This window comes from Heterocephalus glaber, unplaced genomic scaffold (assembly GCF_053883595.1).
Source record: "Heterocephalus glaber isolate CG9 unplaced genomic scaffold, H.glaber_assembly_v1.0 deba00001760, whole genome shotgun sequence".
In the NCBI taxonomy this organism is placed as follows: domain Eukaryota; kingdom Metazoa; phylum Chordata; class Mammalia; order Rodentia; family Bathyergidae; genus Heterocephalus; species Heterocephalus glaber.
Genome location: NW_028258457.1, coordinates 3,194,958 through 3,214,607, shown reverse-complemented (window position 1 = coordinate 3,214,607; position 19,650 = coordinate 3,194,958). Strand labels below are relative to the sequence as shown.

At 58.7% G+C, this 19,650-nt stretch overlaps 1 protein-coding gene across 2 annotated transcripts; it reads right to left on the bottom strand.

The window, feature by feature from the left end:
- Nucleotides 1-32: 32 nt before the first annotated feature.
- On the bottom strand, nt 33-19,417 carry Hcn2 (hyperpolarization activated cyclic nucleotide gated potassium and sodium channel 2). Of its 2 annotated transcripts, XM_087201428.1 has the most exons (8): nt 18,843-19,417; nt 10,876-11,299; nt 9,746-9,907; nt 8,295-8,513; nt 6,241-6,387; nt 2,850-3,090; nt 2,584-2,748; nt 33-1,305 (listed from the first exon to the last, which is right to left on the bottom strand). In XM_087201428.1, the coding sequence occupies exons 1-8, from the start codon at nt 19,400-19,402 to the stop codon at nt 605-607; spliced, it is 2,619 nt and encodes an 872-aa protein (XP_087057554.1). In that variant the 5' UTR covers nt 19,403-19,417; the 3' UTR covers nt 33-604. The 2 variants fall into 2 exon arrangements, with proteins under 2 accessions (XP_087057554.1, XP_087057555.1); XM_087201429.1 differs by lacking the exon at nt 8,295-8,513.
- Between the last annotated feature and the right edge of the window lie 233 nt (nt 19,418-19,650).

Here is a 19,650-nt window from a genome sequence, read left to right as displayed (position 1 = left end):
GTGCGCGCCCTTGCTGAGCGATGAGACCCGGCGCCAGTGCTGTCGTTTATTGCGCGGAATGGGGGCGAGGGTTAATGGGGCGTGGGGGCCGCGGTGGGCGCTGCCTCGGCTGTCAGTACATTCATCGCGACGGCGGGGACCCGGCCTCGCCCCCACGCCTGCCTGCGTGGCCAGGATGCCCACCCCTGGTGCCCGTGCTGGAGGAGGGGGCAGCGCGCTGGGACGGGGACCGGGCCGGGCCGGTTATTGCGTGAGCGCGGTGGGGACAGCGGGAAGCCGGCGGGCACCTACGGGGCAGTCGGGTGCGGGCTCCGCAGCCATCTCACTGCCAGGGGCCGGCCCCGTCCCCGCCTCCAGTCTGGGGAACTGAGGCACCGAGGTGAAGGGAGCCCCTCGCTCGGGCGCAGCTGCCGCCACCTGGGGCGATGAGGATGGGCGCGGGCAATGGGGGACAGCTGGGCTCGAAGGGTGCCCGCCGCCCGTCCATGCGACTACCTAGGTCCCTCTATGGCTTCTGCGCGGCGGGCGGGTGGGCGGGCGGGGCATGGCTTTGGTCTGGATGAGGCCCCGCCCGGCCGGCGGCCCGCGGGGCGGCGCGCAAGGGTCACAAGTTGGACGAGAGGCGAGAGCGCGCAGAGTCCAGCGGGTCGAGGCCGCCGGCGGCGCTGGGTGAGGCCGAGTCCCTGCGGTCCGGGCTCGGGGGGGCGGCTGCGCGTGTGGCGGGCGCGGGCCCCAGGCGCGGCGTGGAGCTGCTGGCCGGGCGCGCCGAGCTCGCGGGCCCCGGGCCGAGCGCGCCGTGGGGCAGCGAGGGCTGTGAGGCCGACAGTGGGCGCGACGCACGGCTCAGACGGCGCGCGGGTAGTGTGGGCCCGACGCGGGGACCTGCGGGCGAGCCGGGTATGCCGCCGTAGGGCAAGGTCCGCGGGGCCCGGGGGCTGGCGGGCACGCCCGGCGGGCTGGCTGCTGGCCCGGTTCCGGGCGAAGAGGCTGTGGCGGCGGGCGCGGTCCCAGGGGGCGCGCGGCGCACGAGGCGCGGTGAACCCAGCGCCAGCGGCCCCACGAGTGGCCGCGCCACCTGGGGGCAGAAGCTCATGGCCACCGCCTGCTGCAGCGTGGCGATGGCCGAGGTGACCTGTGGAGGGGGCGGCGGCGGGAAGAGCCCCACGCGCTGGCCCAGCTCTGCCTGCTGCACCATCTCGCGGTCATACTTGACGATCTCCTGGATGATCGCGTTCTCCTGGTTGTTGAACACGCCTGAGCTCAGGTCGTGCTGCACCTTGTGCAGCAAGATGGAGTTCTTCTTGCCTGTGGGCGGGAGGGACGGCTGAGCGCGGCGCCTGCGGTTGGCACCGCACATGCTCGAGTGACACTGGGGGAGTGCTGGCTGTGTGCAATGACCACACACAGGGAGCCTGCTGTGTACAAGCAGAGTACATGCAGATAGTCTGCTGTGTAGAACAAGCAGCTACCGAGCTCCTGCTCTATGCATTTTGCATTTGTGTGGTAACGGCAGCGTAGAACAAGCTGCCGTTGAGCCCTTGCTGTATGCAGCAGGCACGCACGGGGCATTCCACACAGCAAGTTCATGCAGTGCCTCTGTGTAGAGAAGTATACAAGTGCCCACCACATACAGGCTGAAGACCTGCTGCATGGAATGGCCAGTGTTGAGCATCCACTGTGTACAACAGGTGTGTGTGGAACAAGTATCGGGCGGCTTTCTCCAGGCAGAGCTTGCCATGTGTAGTAAGCACAAGGAGCACCTGCCGGATACAGAAAGCAACTGCCCAGGCCTACTCCATACTGCAGCACATGTGGAACATCTGCATACAGCAAGTGCACAGGCCCTGCTGTGCACACACCCTGCTGCATGCATTAATGTTGAGCACCTGTGCCCCGCCAGCACCACTGAGCACTCACGGTGCACTGAGAGGCCTGCCCCACCCCTCCCAGTCCTTCTTTATCAGCCATGATGATCAGCCTCTTGGTGTGGCTCCAGCCTCCCTGTCCCTAAGGCCATATAGACCCAATAGGTGGACCATTGTCTTCCTCCCAGATTCTGGCCCCTCAGAATGAAAATCTGAACAGGTTCTCCCCACCCTACCTAGAACCCTCCAGGGCTCCCTAGCGCTCCTGCTTTACTGTATGAACTCTCCCCCCACAGCCCACTCTTGTTTGTTGTTTTGAGACAATGTCTTGCTTTGTAGTCCAGGCTGGCCTTGAGCTCACTCCTGCCTCAGCCTCCCAAGTGCTGGGATTACAGGCCTGCACCACTACATTTGGCCACCTCAGGGCCTTTGGATGTGCTGTTTGTGCTGCAGAACCACACCCTCCTTTCCCTCTGGTACATCTGTTACCCTCCTCCCACTCAGCATCCCCTCCTGCCTGGCTGGCACACATGCGACCTGTCTGATGCCACCTGGCACATGGCCTCCCCCTTCCCTCACTGCAAGTGCTCAGCAAACATTTGCCATCGAGCAGAAACTGCACACAGCCTGGGGTACCCCAGCTTCTCTTCCGAGCAAAGGAGGGGGGATACCAGGCCCCGGCATGGCCCCCAGTTCCTTCTCCCCTCGGCCAGCTCACCGATGCGGTCCAGGCGGTCGATGGCCACCGTCTCGAAGGCACGCCGCATCATGGGGTACTCCTCCAGCACCTCATTGAAGTTGTCTACGCTGAGCGAGTAGAGGCGGCAGTAGGTGTCGGCGCGCACGCTGGCCGTGCGCCTGCCCCTCGTGAGCAGGCAGATCTCTGTGGACAGGTAAAAGTGGCTCCAGCACACCTGAGCTAGCACGGCCCGCCTCTCCAGCCCTAAGTGGCTCCCTGGGTCCCAGCCCCGCCCTGGCGCTCACCCCCGAAGTAGGAGCCGTCTGACAGCTTCATCTCCTTGTTGCCCTTGGTGAGCACGCTGACCACGCCATGTTGGATGAAGTACATCTTCTTGCCAATGGTGCCCTCACGGATGATGTAGTCGCCTGGCTGGAAGACCTCGAACTTGAGCTTCGTCAGCATGGCCGTGACGAAGTTGGGGTCAGCGTTGGCGAAGAGCGGCATGGAGGCCACCAGCTTTCGGCAGTTGAAGTTGACGATCTCCTGCAGGACGGGGCAGGAGGCGGCTGTGTCACCCTGTCCTGGTGGGGACTAGTGGGTGTCTCAGACCTGGGGGCTGGCGCTGTGGCCTGGCAGCCAGCATCTTGCTTTACAGGCAAAGGCCAGAGGTTTTGCCGGCAAGGACAGGCTTGAGGACAGCAGCATGGGGCCCCTATTCTAGCCCCATACGGGGGACCAGCTGGAGCAACTGGAGAAGAAACGCCGATAGGGAGAACTGAAAAGGAAGAAGGTAAGCTGTTGGCAGATAACTTGACAACCTGGAAAGCTCAAAAGAATCAAGGGAGTGGCCAGGTGTGGTGCACACCTCTCATCCCAGCACTCTGGAGGCTGAGGCAGAAAGATCACAAGTTTGAGGCCAGCATGGGATACAAAGTGAGCTCAAGGCCAGCCTGAACTGCAATGAGATGCTGTTTTAAAAAAAACTAGAAAGGCCGGGGATTTAGCCCAGTGGTTCCAGCGCCTGCCTCGCAAGTACAAGATCCCTGGTACCAAAAAAAAAAAACTGGAAAAAAAAATGAGCAAAGGACCCTGCAAAAGTCCGGGTGATAGTTGCCCTATGCAAGGTAACCACTAGGGGCAGGAGTGCTCTGTCTTTGATGTAGGTGGGATTACCAGGACATTCATCAGAGGTCCAGCTGTGTCCTTGTAATGTCAGCCTTTTCTGTAAAACACATCTCAAAAAGAAAATCTCACCTTAACAAGAAAATAAACAGCACTGTCCACACAAACAACAGCACTCTGGAGGAAACTCACAGATGAGCAGAGGTGTTCACATAGACAGAGAGAGCCCTGGGAGATGGCTCAGTGCAGCTTTAACCAGAGCAACCAGAACTGTAAGACGAACACTCGGAATCCCAGCACTCAGGGAGGCTGAGGCAGGAGGATTGCAAATTCAAGCCCAGCTTAGATAACAGTAATTTAGCGAGCCCCTGTCTCAAAAAATAAAAAAGGCCTGGGATTGGAGCTCAGTGCAAAGGTCCTGGGTTCAATCCTCAGTACTGAGAAGAAAAAAAAAAAGAAGAGGTTTGTTTATTTATTTATTTATTTATTTTGGTCCTGGGGATCGAACTCCGGACCTTGCGCTTTCAAAGCAGGCAGCAGCACCATTGAGCTGGATCCCTGGCCTGAGGTTTGTTTATTTTGAAAACTCTGAAGCTAGCCAAGGTCATTTAGAAGAACAAGTTAGCAAAACCCAGCAGGAATGAGATGAAAAGTGAGTGCGGGAGGCGGGACCCACACCCACGACTCACTCCGCAGTTGGCACTGGGGGGGGTCAGAAACAGGGCTGTCAGTGACTCAGTGGTGAGCGCTTGCCTAGTACACATGAAGTCCTGGGGTCCATCTCTAGCAACAAGGAAGAAAATGCAAGCTGGGTGACATGGCAGACACCTGTCATCCCAGCACTCTGGGAGGCTGAGGCAGGAGGAACTCAAGTTTGAGTTCAGCCTGGGCAACTTGGTGATTTAGCCAGACCCTGTCTTAAAAAATAAAAAAGAGGATGGGGATAGATCTCAGTGCACAGGCCCTGGGTTTAGTCCCCACTATTGAGAAAAAAAAAGTCCAGAAACAGACCCCCACAGAGTGGATTTTAGCAGAAGGTAAAAGGGACTCCTCATGTGAGTCACTGACGGCAGGATGGACTGGAACCTTGTCTTACACCATGAACCAGGAAAAGCCAGAGGGCCCAGGGATCTATGGGTCAATATAGAAAGCACTGGAAGAAAATAGGACTGACTTTCTCTGTGAGCTGAGTGGCTACCACAGGCACATATCGTGCACTTGCTGAATACAGCAAACAGGAATCAGGGACCTACTACATACAGCAAGTTTATGTTAAGTGCTTGGAGTACACAAAAAGCAGGTATTAAACACCTACTTTGTACAACAAGCAAGTAAGTTATGCCTCCTGGATGAATCAGGCATTTATCCAGCACCTACTGTGTATAGCAAGCATACACGGAGCACCTGTTAGACACAGTGTTAAAAAATCTGAGCCGAAGTCAGGCAGATGCCTGTCACCCCAGCTATTCTGGAGGCTGAGGCAGGAGGATCACAAGTTGGAGGCCAGCCTGGGAACCTTAGCAAGACACTGTATCCAAATAAAATAAAAAGAGCTTTTGATGCAGCTTGGTGCTCCCTGTGTTCAAGGCCCTAATACAAAAAAAAAACCCCAACTATAAGTGAAGTTAAAAGACAAGCGGCCATCAAAATAGAATCTGTGTCACAAAGGGTCAGTGTGTGCCATATATGAAGAATTTCTAAAAACAGAAAAAGCCAGAACTGGATGTGATGACACCTCCATCTTCCTCGCACTCTGGGAGACTGAGGCAGGAGGATCACAAATTCAACCCCAGCCTTTGCAATTTAGCAACTTACTCAGACCCCTGATGCAAAATGAAATAATCAAAAGGGTTGGGGATGGAGCTCAGTACAAAGACCCTGAGCCACTCAGCCTGGCCCACAGGAGCCGCTCCAAGCAAGTGACACCGTTCCTCAGGACCCTGGTGTCCCCGTTGGGCCTCAAAGGCAGAGTTGGGACAACCCAGGGCCCTGGCCCAGCACCTGGCCAGGTGCAAATCTCACAACCCACTGGGAATGGCAGCCAGGGGCTTCACACTGAGCTACATTCTCAGCCTTTTTAATTGTATATTTTTAGACAGTCCCACTAACTCACCAAGCTGTGCACCATGGGCTGGAACTTGTGACCCTCCTGCTTCAGCCTCTCAGCATGCCAGGATTACATGCACATGCCACCATGCGCAGCTAAAAGCAGTGAATTTAATGCATTTTGTGGTCTGTGAGTTCTCGCTCTCCACAGAGGGAAGGAATGGGATTCGTAGTGGAAACGTCATGGAGTGGAGACTCCAGCCTCTATGACCACGGTGCTCTCCGGCTCCTGGGAGGCAGCGTGCGGCTCCTCCTCTGGGCCTTGTGGGGCCCCTGCCTGGCCCTGGATGTGGCCTCCTCCTGGGACGCGCTGTCACCTCCCGGCCCTCATCCTGCCTGCCCCACACTCTTCTCCTCTGGTGTCCTCGGCCCTTCCTGCAGTGACCCCATGAGTGTGAGCGGGCGGAGCAGGGTGTCCTGGGTGTGGGGTATGCTGGGGGCTTTCCCGAGCGCCTGCCAACTCACCTCCCGCAGAGGCCCGTTCAGCTCGCCCAGGATGCTATCTTCGTCGAACATCTTGCCCTGGTATCGGTGCTCGTAGTAGTCGTGGATCTTCTGGCGGAAGTCGGCAGGCAGCTTGTGGAAGGACATGTACTGCTCCACTTGCTTGTACTGTGGCGGGGAAGAGGGCGAGGACAGGGTCAAGACAATGCCAAGTAGGTCTTCTCATGTCTCAGCTAGAACCGCGCTTAAATAATAACTGGTCAGTTTCATGAACTCTTACTATTCTGAGTGAGCACACCTGTAATCTCAGCGCTCAGGAAGCTGAGGCAGGAGGATCGCCGTGAGTTTGAGACCAGCCTGGGCTACACAGCAAGTTCAAGACCAGCCTGAACTACACACAGAGACCCTGTCTCAAAACACCAAAAATAAATAAATCAATCAATAAGTAAGTAAGTAAATAAATATTTGCTGGGTGTGGTGGTGCATGCCTCTAATCCCAGCACCTGGGAGGCTGAGGCAGGAGGATTACCATGAGCTCAAGGCCAGCCTGGACTACATAGAGACCCTGTCTCAAAAGAAAAAAAAAAAGGTACAGGCTGGCTTCAGACTCACAGCGATCCTCCTGCCTCAGCCTCCCAAGTGCTGGGAGTATAGGTGTGCACCACCACTCTTGGCTAAAAAGTTATTTTTGGCAGGGTCCTGGGAAATGAACCCAGGGTCTCTGTACTGAGCTACATCTCCAACTCTTTATTTTATTATTTTCTTTTTTGAGACAAGGTCTTTCTAAATCTATAAATTGGCCAGGCCGGGCTGAGATTTACAGTCCTCCTGCCTCAGACTCCCAGAGTGGTGGGATTACAGGTGTGCACATATACAGTAGGCCCTAAATAATAATTCTAAAATAATTTTAAATGAACTCCTAGGGCTGCCAGATGAGAGGCAGAGTTGAATATCACATAACACAACATAGGGCTGGGGATTTAGCTCAGTGGTTCCGGCCCCTGCCTCGCAAGTGCAAGGTCCCTAGTTCGATCCCCCATACCAAAAAAAATAACACAACATAAATGCATAGTATGAATATATCCCTTGCCATTTTGGGGATATATTTGTATAAGGGAAATGCATTTATTGTCTATATGAAATTTAAATTTCACCTGTCATCCCAGCTCCCTGGGAGGCTGAGACAGGAGGATTCCAAGTTCGAACCAGCCTGGGCAACTTAATGACTTAGAGAGACTCTGTCTCAAAATGAAAAATAAAAAAGGCTGGGGATGTAGCTCATTGTGAAGGCCTTGGATTCCCCCCCCCAGCACCGTAAGAACAACAAGAATCACATTTAACTAAGCATGCTGAATCCTGACTGGCTCCCTGTGTGGCTCCCTCCCCAACTTTTATCCAGAACCTTCCAAGCAGGGCAGGGTTGGGTGCCAGGCCCTGCTGTCCCCAGGATAGCCTCCCCCGGTGCCCCAGCCCCACTTCCGGCCAGCCCCGCCTGGCCACAGCTGCCCTGAGCTCAGCAGAACCCGTGACGGCAGGCGGGTGGCGGCACCAGCTCATATTTGGGTGCAAGGCCCACAGCTTCCGGACAGCAGGACGCCTGGCATGGGGCCCAGCTTACCCGCCCTCCCCGGCTGGCACTGCTGGGGGTGTTGTGGCTGTCAGCCAGGACTGACCCATGGGGCAGGACAGACAGGGTGGCACTGGGAGGGGCAAGGTGGGCCCTGGGCCTTGAAGGGAAACTGAGGCACATAGGAACCAATGGCTGTGCACAGCCCCTAGGACCAACCCTGCAGATGTCCTTCTAAGGCAGAGGCCAAACAGGAGTCCCGACTGCCTTGCTGTCCCTGAGGCTTGCCCTGTGCCCTCTGCTGCTGTGTCCCTGACACCCAGCCTCAGCACCTCTACCCAGCCCGACCTGGGGCAGGGACCTGCCCTCTCTGAGCCCCTCAGCCCTGACACCCTCTAATCACAGCCCCATGAAACCCTCCCTTGCCTCTGTGCTGAGCACTTGACAAACAGGGGGAAGGGCGGGCCTGCCTGCCCCTCAGGCTCCCTGGGACACAGCAGCCCCGCACCTTCTCCTGGTACTGGCGCCGGGAGGAGTCCAGCGACTGGATGAGGGCAGTGGCGTGGCCGATGAACATGGCATAGCACGTGGCGCCCACGATCATGCTGAGCATGGTGAGCCAGATGTCCGTCATGCTCTCGGGTGCCTGCTTCCCATACCCGATGCACAGCATGTGGCTCATGGCCTTGAAGAGTGCGAAGGAGTAGAGCTCGCTCCATGAGTGGTTCTGCAAGCAGGGTGGGCAGTTGGGGTGGCTCCACCCCAAGGAGCACCCCCGCCCCTGGCATCAGGTGGGGAGTGCTCCGTGGCCAGAGATGACCAAGAGGAACAGACCCAAGCTGGAGACTTGTGCTCACATGTCACTGCAAGACAGTGCTGGAGTGGGCCTGAGGCCACTTCCTACTTCACTCCTGGGGAAACAATCTGACCAGAGCAGCTGCAAGACCCAGAGGCTGTGCATAGTCTGGGAATGCTAGGGACAGGGAAGTTGGGAGTGCTGGAGTCGAATCCTCCGAGGGGCAAGGAGGGCAGAGGTCCTGCGCCTGGCTGTCCTCGGCTGACCCAGGGTGGGGGTGGGGATGGCATTCAGGAAACCAAACCGCTTGAGCAGGCGGCTGCCAGACAATGGGCTCCTCAGCCCAGGCAGCTGTGCCAGGCGCCGGGGAGGGGCTGCTGACACCATCCACGCTGGCCTGCCCTGCATCCCAGCCACACACGCCTGGCCCCACGTGTGCCTCTGGCTCCAAGGCAGGAGAAAGGCTCACTTCAGCACCTGCTGGCTCACTTGTTTGTGCTTTCACACAGGATCTCACTACACAGTTCAGGATGGCCTTGAACTCACTCTACAGCCTAGGCTGGCCTCGAACTCAGTGATCCTCCTGCCTCAGCCTCCTGAGTGCTGGGATGACAGTGTGTGCCACCATGCCTGGCTCCAGGTGGTCTTTTTAACAGCCATGATCAGGCCAGCAAACAGGCGGCACTGTTGTGTTATTTCTCATGGCCCATGAGCCCACTTTCCCAGTGGAGGGCTGAGATGGGCATTTTTCTTTTAAAAAATTTTGTGTAAGCTGGGCGTGGTGGTGCATTGCCTGTCATCCCAGCACTCTGGGAAGCTGAGGCAGGAGGATCACAAATTTGTGCCCAGCTTGAGGAATTTAGCAACTGAGCAAGACCCTGTTTTAAACTTAAAAATAGAAAAGGGGCTGGGAAAGTAGCTCAGTGTGAAGGCCTTAGGTTCCTTTTGTGTAGAGACAAATAAATTGGAAAACAACCCTGAGCAGATCTTGGGGTGACAAGGATCCCACAGTGCCCCTGGAATGACTGGACCTGAGCTGCCTGTGGATGGCATGGGTGGCGGGGGATGTGGGGCTCAGCAGTCAGCAGCAGCCTGGAGGGGCTCTGAGGAGCAGCTGGGGCTGCACAGGGCCAGGCGGCGCTGGGGACCAGGCGGGGGCTCACCACCATGTTGTTGATGGAGACCCAGCAGTTGCTGGGGAAGTCCTGCAGCATGGGCACCAGGAACTGCAGGCAGCCGTCCCAGTGGCAGAGCAGCAGCATCATGCTGATGAGGTTGCAGATGCGCATGACTGCGCTCGCTAGGTCATAGGTCATGTGGAAGATCTGGGGTGAGGGCAGATCTTTGTGAGGAAGGCAGACCCCTGGACATCACTGCATCCTGGGCTCTGCACCCTCCCCAAGGCTCTGAGAGCACCCACAGCCAGCTGGAATCCCCCACTGCAGGGTCAGGGAAATGCCCAGACCCTTCCCAACCCCTGTCCAGGGACCCCTGCCCCATCCCACTGTCCCCTCACCCCAAGTTTCCCCAGTGGCCACAGCCCCAGGAATCAAGGCAGGAAATCTGGACCTGGGAGGTTGTAGCTGGCTTTACGTCTCTGAGCCCGTTTCCCCTTGGCATCAGGACGTGGATCCCTCCTCTTACAGGTCCCCACCACAGGGCCTCTCTCCAAGCCCTGGTTCTGCCCCTAGGGCTCCACCCTCTTCTGGATTCCATCCAGGGCCCCCAGGCCCCTCACCCGACCCCCTGAACCCCTAAACCCGCCCCATCAGCCTCTGGATAACTCACCCCTGGCTCCCTGTAACCCAGAGCCTCCCCTCCACATGACACTGCCTCATCTTCTCCCTGCGGTCCAGTGTGGACTTTGTAACCCTGCCCGGTGCCTTCTGTCATGGCCCTGCTTTGCTGTCTTGGTGTCCCCCTTGGCCCAGCAGCCTTCATCCCAGCCCAGCTGCCCCCAGCCCCCCTCATGCCCACCCCCACCCCCCCGTTCCTGCAGCATCGGCCCCGCCCACACACCTTAGGCTCCACCCCATGTCCCGCAATGCCCCATTCCTGTAGCCTTAACCACGCCCCAGTCCCTCATGAACCGCCCCACTGGTGTCGCTCATGCTTCCACCTCACCTGAGGCTCGGCCCTCATGGCCCCCACATCCCCTCAAGGCTGCCTTATACCTGAGGCCTCACCCCGCGTCACACACAAGCATTGACCCCTCCTGCTCCACTCCATCCTCACGCCTCGCCCTATAGCCTTGACCCCGCCCCCACACGGAGGCCCCGCCCCCACCCCTCACCTCCTCCCACTGGTGGATGTAGCGGATGAGCCTGGACAGGCGAAGCAGCCTCAGCAGGCTGAGGATCTTGGTGAAGCGCACGATGCGCAGGGCACGCGCCGTCTTATAGACTTCAGAGTCGATGCCCTTCTCCACGATGAGGAAGATGTAGTCCACTGGGATGGAGGACACGAAGTCCACCACAAACCAAGTGCGCAGGTACTTCTTCTTGATCTTCTCGGGGTCCAGGATGATTTCCGTGTTGTCCTCGATCACGATCCCCGTGCGGAAGTTGAGCACCAGGTCCATGAGGAAGAAGGTGTCCGAGACCACGTTGAACACGATCCAGGGTGCCGTGGTCTCATCCTTGAAGAAGGTGATGCCCACGGGAATGATGATGAGGTTTCCCACCATGAACAGCAGCATGGTGAAGTCCCAGTAGAACCTGCGGGAGGCCAGGCCACTCACACCTCCTCCCAGCAAGAAGCCCCCACCCCAGGCAGCCCAGGTCCCTCCTCTGGGCCACAGGGAGGGGACCTTAGAGAGCCCAGGAAGCTGCTCACAATGGACCAGAAAGGGACAGCGTGCCTGGCACAAGGCTGGAGTTCAAAGACTAGTAAGGGTAAGCTGGGAATGCTGTTGAACACCTGTCATCCCAGCACCCAGGGTAAGCCCAGCCTGGCCAACTTAATGAGACCATGATTCAAAATAAAAAATAAACAGAGGCTGCAGATGCAGCTCAGTGCAAAGGTTCTGGGTTCAATTCCCAGTACTGGGGGGAAAAAAACCCTAAACAATAAATTAGGGAGAGGGGAAAAAGAGACTAGCAAATGGAGTGGCAGAGGGCAGGCAGGGCATCAGGCATGTACAGAAAGGCAGAGGAAGGCTGAGGCCGAGCACAGACAGGGCCAGAGTGCACTGGCTGTGAGGGTGGGTGGAGAATGAGCCACAACTTGGCAGATGTTTGGGTGTGTGATATAATAAATACGAACGCAGATGTGATGACCAGCTGCTTCCACTCCCAAATATACCCACACAGGTTGGATGTCCACAGGGTCAATCCTCAACTCCCCCCGGGAAGACTGGCAAGGGCAGACCTGACCATGTATCTCCTGATGGGCTGGGCATGTACTGAGAGCAAAGTGTCTCTCTATAGGGACAAAAGCCACATGGACAGGTGCCCAGCCCTAGCAACTGAGAAAATCCAAATTCAAACCTCCCCAAGGGAGAGCTATTTAGTGGCTGTTTGAAAAGTCAAAACATACGATTAGTACTCAACCCAGCATTTCCACTCTGAGTATTCACCTAAGGGTCCAACAGCAAAGATGCCTGTAGAATACTGTGCACCCTTGTCTGCAGCAGCATGATTTACAGAAGCCCAAGGTAGATACGGTCCAAATGTCGAGCCAAAGATGGATGGGTGGACATACACAGTGGGGTCTGATGCCACACTGGAATATTACTCAGCCAGGAAAAGGAAGCCAGGCTGTGACACTCACCACAGCATGGATGGACCTTGAGGACACCATGCTCAGTGAGAGACACCAGACACAGAAGTACACATAGTATGGGGCTCTGTGGACAGGAAGCGCCCAGAACAGGCAACTCCAGAGACAGGAAGTGGACTTGTGGGTGCTGGGGCTGGGGGGAGGGGTGACTGCTCATGGGGACGGGGCTTCCTGTTGGGGATATGAGATGCTCTGGAGGTGGATGGTGGTGATAACTGAATCACAGTGTGGCTATCTATGTTCTTTTTTTTTTTTTTTGTACCAGGGATTGAACTGGGGTCCTTGTGCTTGTGCAGCAGGCGACGAAACCACTGAGCTAAATCCCTGGCCCTATCTATGTTCTTAATACCAGTGGACTGTAGACTTTAAAATGGCTAAGTGGCTAATTTTACTGATGTATTATTATTATAAAAGAAAAAACCACGAAGCCTAGGGGGTTTTTGGGCATGAGCAGTGCTGCAGACTGAGAGTCTGAACCTGTCCACCCTGTGAAGATCCTGACAAAGAAAGGGGCTCCTGGGCCGGGCATGTAGCTCAGTAGTTTCGCTGCCTGCCTCACAAGCGCAAGGTCCCTAGCTTGATCCAAAAAAAAAAAAAAAACAAAGGGGCTCCAATTTTAAGCAGGGAGGCTGGACTTTGGGAGGCTGAGGCAGGAGGATGTCAAGTTGTATCCCAGCCTGGGCAACTTAGCAAAACTCTGTCTCAAGATAAAAAATTAAAAGGGCTGGGGATGGAGCTCAGTGGAAAAGCCCTGGGTTCCATCCCCAGTACTAGAACAAAAATTCCAGCCGAGTCACTGGATTTTGCCCTTAAAGTTTGGAGGGCCCCTCCCCTGTAGTGTCAGCCTCTCGCTGCTCTTTTGATGTTGGGCCCCCATCCAGGCAGGTTGTGGAGGGCTATCCCCAAGTCATCTCTGTGGGGAAGACCCCGAGAGATGGAGGCCTCCCCAAACCAGCTTGGAGATCCCACTCGGCCACCCGTGAGCTGCCATTTCCGGAGTGCCGAGGGCCGGTAATTGGCTTCTTGGTTGGGCCGCTCTGCTCCTCGAGGACACAGCTATTAACAGCCCGCCTGTGGGGTGGCCTGATGTCCACTTTGGGGAATTGAGCTCAAGGAAATTGTCCAAAAGGGAGAGAAAAAAATTAAAGAGTGATCTGTACCAAGAGGTTCACAGCAGCTGGGTCCGAGCGAGCCAAGGGCTGGCCTCCACCCAATGTCTCAGCGTGGCAGCACAGCGTGAGCCAGAGCGGGCCGGCACCTGCCCACCTCATGGGTGACCTTGGACGACTCCTCGCCCCTCCCTTCGGAACCTGGCTCCTCGCCTGTGCTTGGCCCTCACGTGCCCAGTGTTCTTTTGGAGGGCTCAGGGCCCTCGGGTGGCTCCCCACCTTCTCTGAGCCTGTGGGGACCCTGCTCTGTGGGAACACCCATGGGGGACAGGGATGAGCCGAACCCTCTCCTTCCACCAACTCCCTCTCCCAGAGCTACCCAAGCTCTCAGCTCAGATGGGGAAAGGGGGAAACTGAGGCAGTAAGAGACACCACAGCATTTGAACCAGCAGGCAGTCTGTAGGCTGCTGCAGGGACTGAGGGGTCCTCCTCCTGCCTCAGAGCCATAGCACATCACCTGGGGCGACTGACCGGGAGGCTGAGACCCACTGGGGCTGGGGGCTTGAGGTCACATAGAGAATGCCCATACCGGGTGGGCAGGGCTCTGCCTGTGTCCTCAGCCTCTGGAACCGGAGACCCCAAGCTGAGTCAGGGCTCTGTGGAGAGGTGGGGACAGTGCGTCCCTGCTGGAGGACCTGAGTGGCCAGGGATCACAGAGTGGGCAAATCCTGGCTGACTAGAGGCCAGAGGCTGGGGATTACAGGCGAGCTCAGAGGGGGATCAGCAGGCCTGAGCCTGGATGTGGTTACATCAGCAGCAGGTGTCAGGGATTAGGAAGGGGACATGGCCAGGAAGACGGCTGGGTTCCTGGGTGCTCCCAAGGCAGGGCAGGCATTTCTGGACTGAGTGTTGAGTGCCAGGGCGGACACTGATCGGCACTGTGGCGGAGAGGGGGCTGTGGTGTGTTGGGTGCAGAAGAGGCAGGGGGCACTGTACCCTGAGTGGACAGGGAGGTGCCTTTGGGGATGGTAGGGTGTGGTGAGGGGGGAGGACCAGCACCCAGGCAGTGGGACACACAGGTGCAAAGGTCCTGAGGTCAGCCAGGTGTGGTGGTGCACACCTGTCATCCCAGGGCTAGGGAAGTGGAGGCAGGAGGATCACCAAAAGTTCAAGGCCACCCGGAACTACAGAGTGAAACTATCTCAAAAAAAAAAATAAATAATTTTTAAAAGGCTGTGAGGTCTTCAGGTTTTCCCAAGGCTAGCCAGGAGCCCAGAGCACAGGGAGGTGGAGGAGACAGAATCAGAGGACCAGCATTTGGGAGAGGGCCCTGCTATGCAGGCTGGTGGGTTCGGACAGGGTCCCAGGCTGCTGTACTGGGATAGGATCTGGAGACTGAACTTCAGAGCCTGGCCCAAGCCTTTGGGTGCTAGGACAGGCCCCTAAGTGTCCCCTGTACCTATGAGGGGTTGGGAGGTTGAAGTGGGAACCTCAGGCCGGGCCCTGGGGAGAGGCACTGGCCTCGGCCCCCAACCCCTGATGCCTCCCCCCAGACCCTGTCATCTCTTCCTCTCCAGAGGGCAGAGCTGGACCCCACCCTCCCTCCCTCCTGCCCACCTGCTGCACCCCCCAACCCCACCCAGCCTACAAAACTTCCCCTGGTGATGGGGTTTATTCCCCAGCTGGATGGAGGAATCCATCACCGGGGATTAGCACGGCCCCAACTCTCGCTGATCGGATTCCCAGGTCATGTAGGGCTGGGAACAAGGCTTCCCATCCTTATCAGGCTCCAGGACCCCAGGGAATGTGAGCCGTGCAGAGCCAGCATCCGAGGATCCCAGCTGGGTCTAAAGCAACTGGACAAGTCAGGAGCAGGGAGCTGACCAGCGGCAGGAGAGGCGGAGTTGGAGCTCAGAGGGGAGAGAGGAAGGCGGCCACCTGCCATCACTCTCAGGGGACAGATGCCCCTGCCCTCCCTGACCCTCCAGGTCCCCCAGGTCCACCTGTCCCACCACGGCCCTTCAGAGGTCTTCAGGGCTCAGCTATTCCTTGTTTTGGGCTCTGTGGCCTTTGGAGTCTGAACACTTGAGACGGGGGAACAGCTTGAACTGTGTTATTTTCTTGCTTTTTTTGGAAACAGGGTTTCTGCTATGTAGCCCAGGCTGGCCTCAAACTCATGGTGCACCTCCTGCCTCAGCCTTCCTGAGTTTTGGGATCACAGACATGTGGCACCTTACCCAGATACTGTGTTGTGTTTATTTTCTAAATGATCCTACGAGGATGGGGTGGGGCCTTTGGCCCAGGACACCCTCCACAGGACATATCCCTTCCTTCCTCCCAAATCATATCTACTGCACACCAGGCCGAGTCTAGCACAGGAAAGGACCTGGCATCCACATGCTGGTCAAGCCTGCTTCTTCACAGAGATCAGGAAGCTCCCTTGGGTTTGCCCATGGCCCCAAGGGCCTGTGTCATACAGAGGCTGGGCTTCACCAGTATTGGATGTGTCTACACTGCCCAGAGCAAGTATCAGGATGTAGCTGGTGAGGACCTGGCCCAACCCCTCGGGGAGTGCAGCAAACATGCTGTGTAACAGGGATGGAAGGGCAGAAGGATGGGGTGAGACTCACTGGGCTGTGGGTACAGCCAGGGCAGAACTACCACTCCAAAGGAAGGCAGGAGAATAGGAACAGCAGCTTGAGCCTCCAAGAAGCTGCCTTGCCCTGGGGTGGTGGTCCATGGCTGTAATCCCAGCACTCGGGAGGTTGAGGCAGGAGGATTGCCTGGAGTTCCAGGCCAGCCTGGGCTATATAGTGAGTTCAAGCCCAGTCTGAACTACAAAGTGAGACCTGTCTCGATAAATAAACATACAAACAAGCAAGAAAACAAACAAAAAACGATGCTGCCAGGATGTAGAAGTCAGATACCCACCTCTTTGCCCCATGTTGCCACCTCCACATTTGGGAAATTGAGGCTGAGAGGCAATAGCCAGTCACAGGAGAAACAGACCAAATCTAGCTTAGAGCTGGACTCCCCTACGTACCCTCCCCTTGCTGTAGGGTTCCCCGGGACACCTTCCCCACCTCGTCCTCCTCCAGCCTGGGCAGACAGCATCATTCCAGGGGGCCAATCACTAATGGTCCTCAACTAGGAGCTGGGGTGCAGGCCAACTTACAGGGATAGAGCCACTGGGGAACCAGGTCAAAGCTAAGGAAGGGAAATCCTCTGGGGCCAGGGGCCCCTGTCTGCTGCTCCATACACAGATTTTAGGAATCAACACAGAAGCTGGGCATGGTGGCAGATGCCTGTAATCCAAGCACTCTGGGAGGCTGAGGCAGGAAGATCATGAGTTGAAGCCCAACCTGGGCCACTCAGTGATTTAGTGAGACTCTGTCTCAAAAAGTATGAAAAAAAAAAAAAGATTAAAAGGGGGGGAGGGTGGGGCGGCTGGGATGTAGCTCAGTGCAAATGCTCTGGGTTAGATCTTCACTGCACAAAGAACACACATGATCCATGGCCTGCCCCTAATACCTGCCACAACCTCCATCCAGAAGGTCCTGTTCTCTCCTAGATTTCACTGGCCTGGCTGAAATCTCTCTCTCCTCCTGTGATAAGTAACCTTATGAAGTCCACATTGCTAATGTGACATTCCTGGGCCTGTCTCCATGCTGAATCTGAAGGGTCGCAGGCCCAGAGTGGGGGGTGGTGAGCCCAGTGCACCCCTTTAGCACCTGATCAGGGTGACTCACCCTGTCCCCATAGGGCCCAGGCGGGGCTCTCCCCACACACACCATGCCCAGGGGAGGGGTGAGGAGATCTCTGACTCCTGCCAGCCTCTCTCTGCCCGTCTGCCCCCAAGTTGCAAATTCCAGAGCCTTCGCCACACAGGCCCTTGACCTGCCCGCCCCAACAAAGGCCTTGTGCCTAACACTTGTCAGCTGGTGTTCTGCCCCCATCTCCCCGGTGCCCCCTCTGGCCAGCTGGCACTAAGCCCCCACTTGCAGCAGGGCCAGGCCAATGGGGAGATGGAGTCCATCCTTCTCCCTGTCCCAGCCTGGGCCACATGTGGCAGAAAGACAAGTCTTGGCTCTCAGGCTGGGAGGGAGGGTCCAGGTGTAGCCCCTCTGGGCCCTTCCCGGGTCCCGTGATCCCTGGCCTCTCTGAAACCAGGGTGCTTGGGTCAAGGCCTTACTCCTGTCTCAGGAGGCTCTGAAGGCTCAAGTTGGAAAAGGACTTTCTTCCTAACTTTGCACTTGACTTGTGTGCTTCTGAGCCTCAGTTTCCCCACTTGTCAAGCACTGAAAAGGAGGAGTTTCACAGCCCTCCTTGTCCAGCTCTGCAGGACCAGGAGGCCAGAGACCGGGGTCTCGAGGAACAGCGGCCCAGGTAGGAGCTCGGTGGCTGCCAGGCCCTGGCGCTGTCCGTGGTGCTGAAACCTCGCGCCAGGGTTCCCGGGATGACGAGCGCCCTGTCTACACCTCCGTACTCCAACTCTCACCCTACCCAGGGACAGACACCCGCACACGCTCGCCCACCCCGGGCGCAGGCACACTCACCTGACCCCCACCTCAGTGACCTACCAGGCACAATCCCAGCGACACGCCTCCCTGGATCCCCGGGCCACACGCCCCCGGGACCTCCGCCTCCTGTCACGCGCTCCTGTGCACACCCGCCCGGCCTGCAGTGACACGTACTGTCCACACTCGCCGGCGACACAACGCACACTCGGGGAAGAGAGCGCAAAACACACCCGCGCCGGCCCTGCCCAAGCCCTTTCCTCCGTCCGTTAACCAGTTCAATCCGTGTCAACCTACACACACCCCCTGACACTTGGGAACACCATGCACGCAAAACATCGCGGGAGACGTGGCCTGAAGACCCCCGCGACGCTCAGCATCCCCCTCGCACGCTCCTCGGGGCTGCAGACCCCGAAGCACCTGCCCAGGACACAGATGGAGTCGGTGGGAGCGCGCGGCCCCCTTAACCCCTTCCCTGCCGGCCTCTCGGGCGCATCCTTCCGGGGCGCCCTTCCTCCCTCCCTCCCTCCCTCCCTCCTGCCGCTCCGCCGCCTCCCGCGCCCACGTTCCCCTCTATTCGTCCTCTCCGCCCCTCCGCCAGACCCTGGCGCGCGCCCACCGCACCGCAGGGCGGGGAATGTCAGGGCGCGCCGAGGGTCACCAGGGGAGCCCGCGTGCGCCCCAGGCCACCCCACCCCCCACGGAGGGTGGAGCCTCGCGCGCCCCGCTCCCTCCGCGCCGGGCCCCGAGCTCGCCCGAGGTCACTGAGGGGCCCCGAGGTCGCCGGCCCGCGCGCCGCCCCGCCCTCCGGGGCGCCCCAAGGACGGCCCCGCGCGCCCCTCCGGAGGCGGCACCTGAAGTCGCTGTAAGGATGGATGATCCAGGCCCCCGCGGACTTCACGCGCTCCTGCTCGCGCTCCACAGCCTTCTGGCTGCCGAACATCCGCAGCGAGAACTTGTTGACGCCGGGCTGCAGGAGCGCGCCGAACTGGCGCTGCATAAAGCTGGCCTGGCTACCGCGCGGCTCCCCGGCCGGGCCCGCCTCCTCCTCCGCCGGCCCCGAGAACGACACTTGGGGGCCCCGCGCCGCGCCCTCGGGGCTGCACTGCGGCTCGCCGCGCCCGCACTCGCCATTCGGGCCGCCCTTGGCCGTGCCAGGGGTGCCAGGCCGGCCGCTCGTGCTGTCGCGGCTGCGGAGCCGGCCGCGCGGGCCGCCCTCGTCCTTCGCCTCCTCGGCGCGCGGCGGCGGGGGCTGCGGCTGTGGGGGTGCGGGGACCGGGGCTGAGGGCGGCGGGGGCGCGGGCGGCGGTTGAGGCTGGGGCTGGGAGGCTGCCGGCGGCGGCGGCGGCGGCCCGGGCGCGGGGGTCGCGGCCGGGCTCTCCCCGGGCCGCCCGCCGCCCCCGCGCGCATCCATGGCGAGGCGGCGCCGGGCAGTGCGGAGCGGAGCCGCGGCCGCGGCCGGCGGCCCGAGCCCGAGGGAGGGGGGAGGCAGGGGCGGGGCGGGGCGGAGCCGCGGAGAGGAGGCGGAGCCTCGTCCCGGCGGGGGCGCGAGCTCCGCCTCCGCCCGCGCCCCCCCACCCAGGCCCGGCGCGCGCCCCACGCGGGTCGCTCTGGGGAAACTGAGTCCCATGGGGAGGCTCAAGGTCAGCCTGGCCCAAGGCT

Coding starts and splice junctions, on each gene's coding strand:
- Hcn2 (XM_087201428.1), bottom strand. CDS start 19,402: ATGGATGCGCGCGGGGGCGGCGGGCGGCCCGGGGAGAGCCCGGCCGCG. Junction 11,300..18,842: donor CATCCTTACAGCGACTTCAG/GTGCCGCCTCCG, acceptor GGCCTCCCGCAG/GTTCTACTGGGACTTCACCA. Junction 1,306..2,583: donor CGACCGCCTGGACCGCATCG/GTGAGCTGGCCG, acceptor TCCCGCCCACAG/GCAAGAAGAACTCCATCTTG.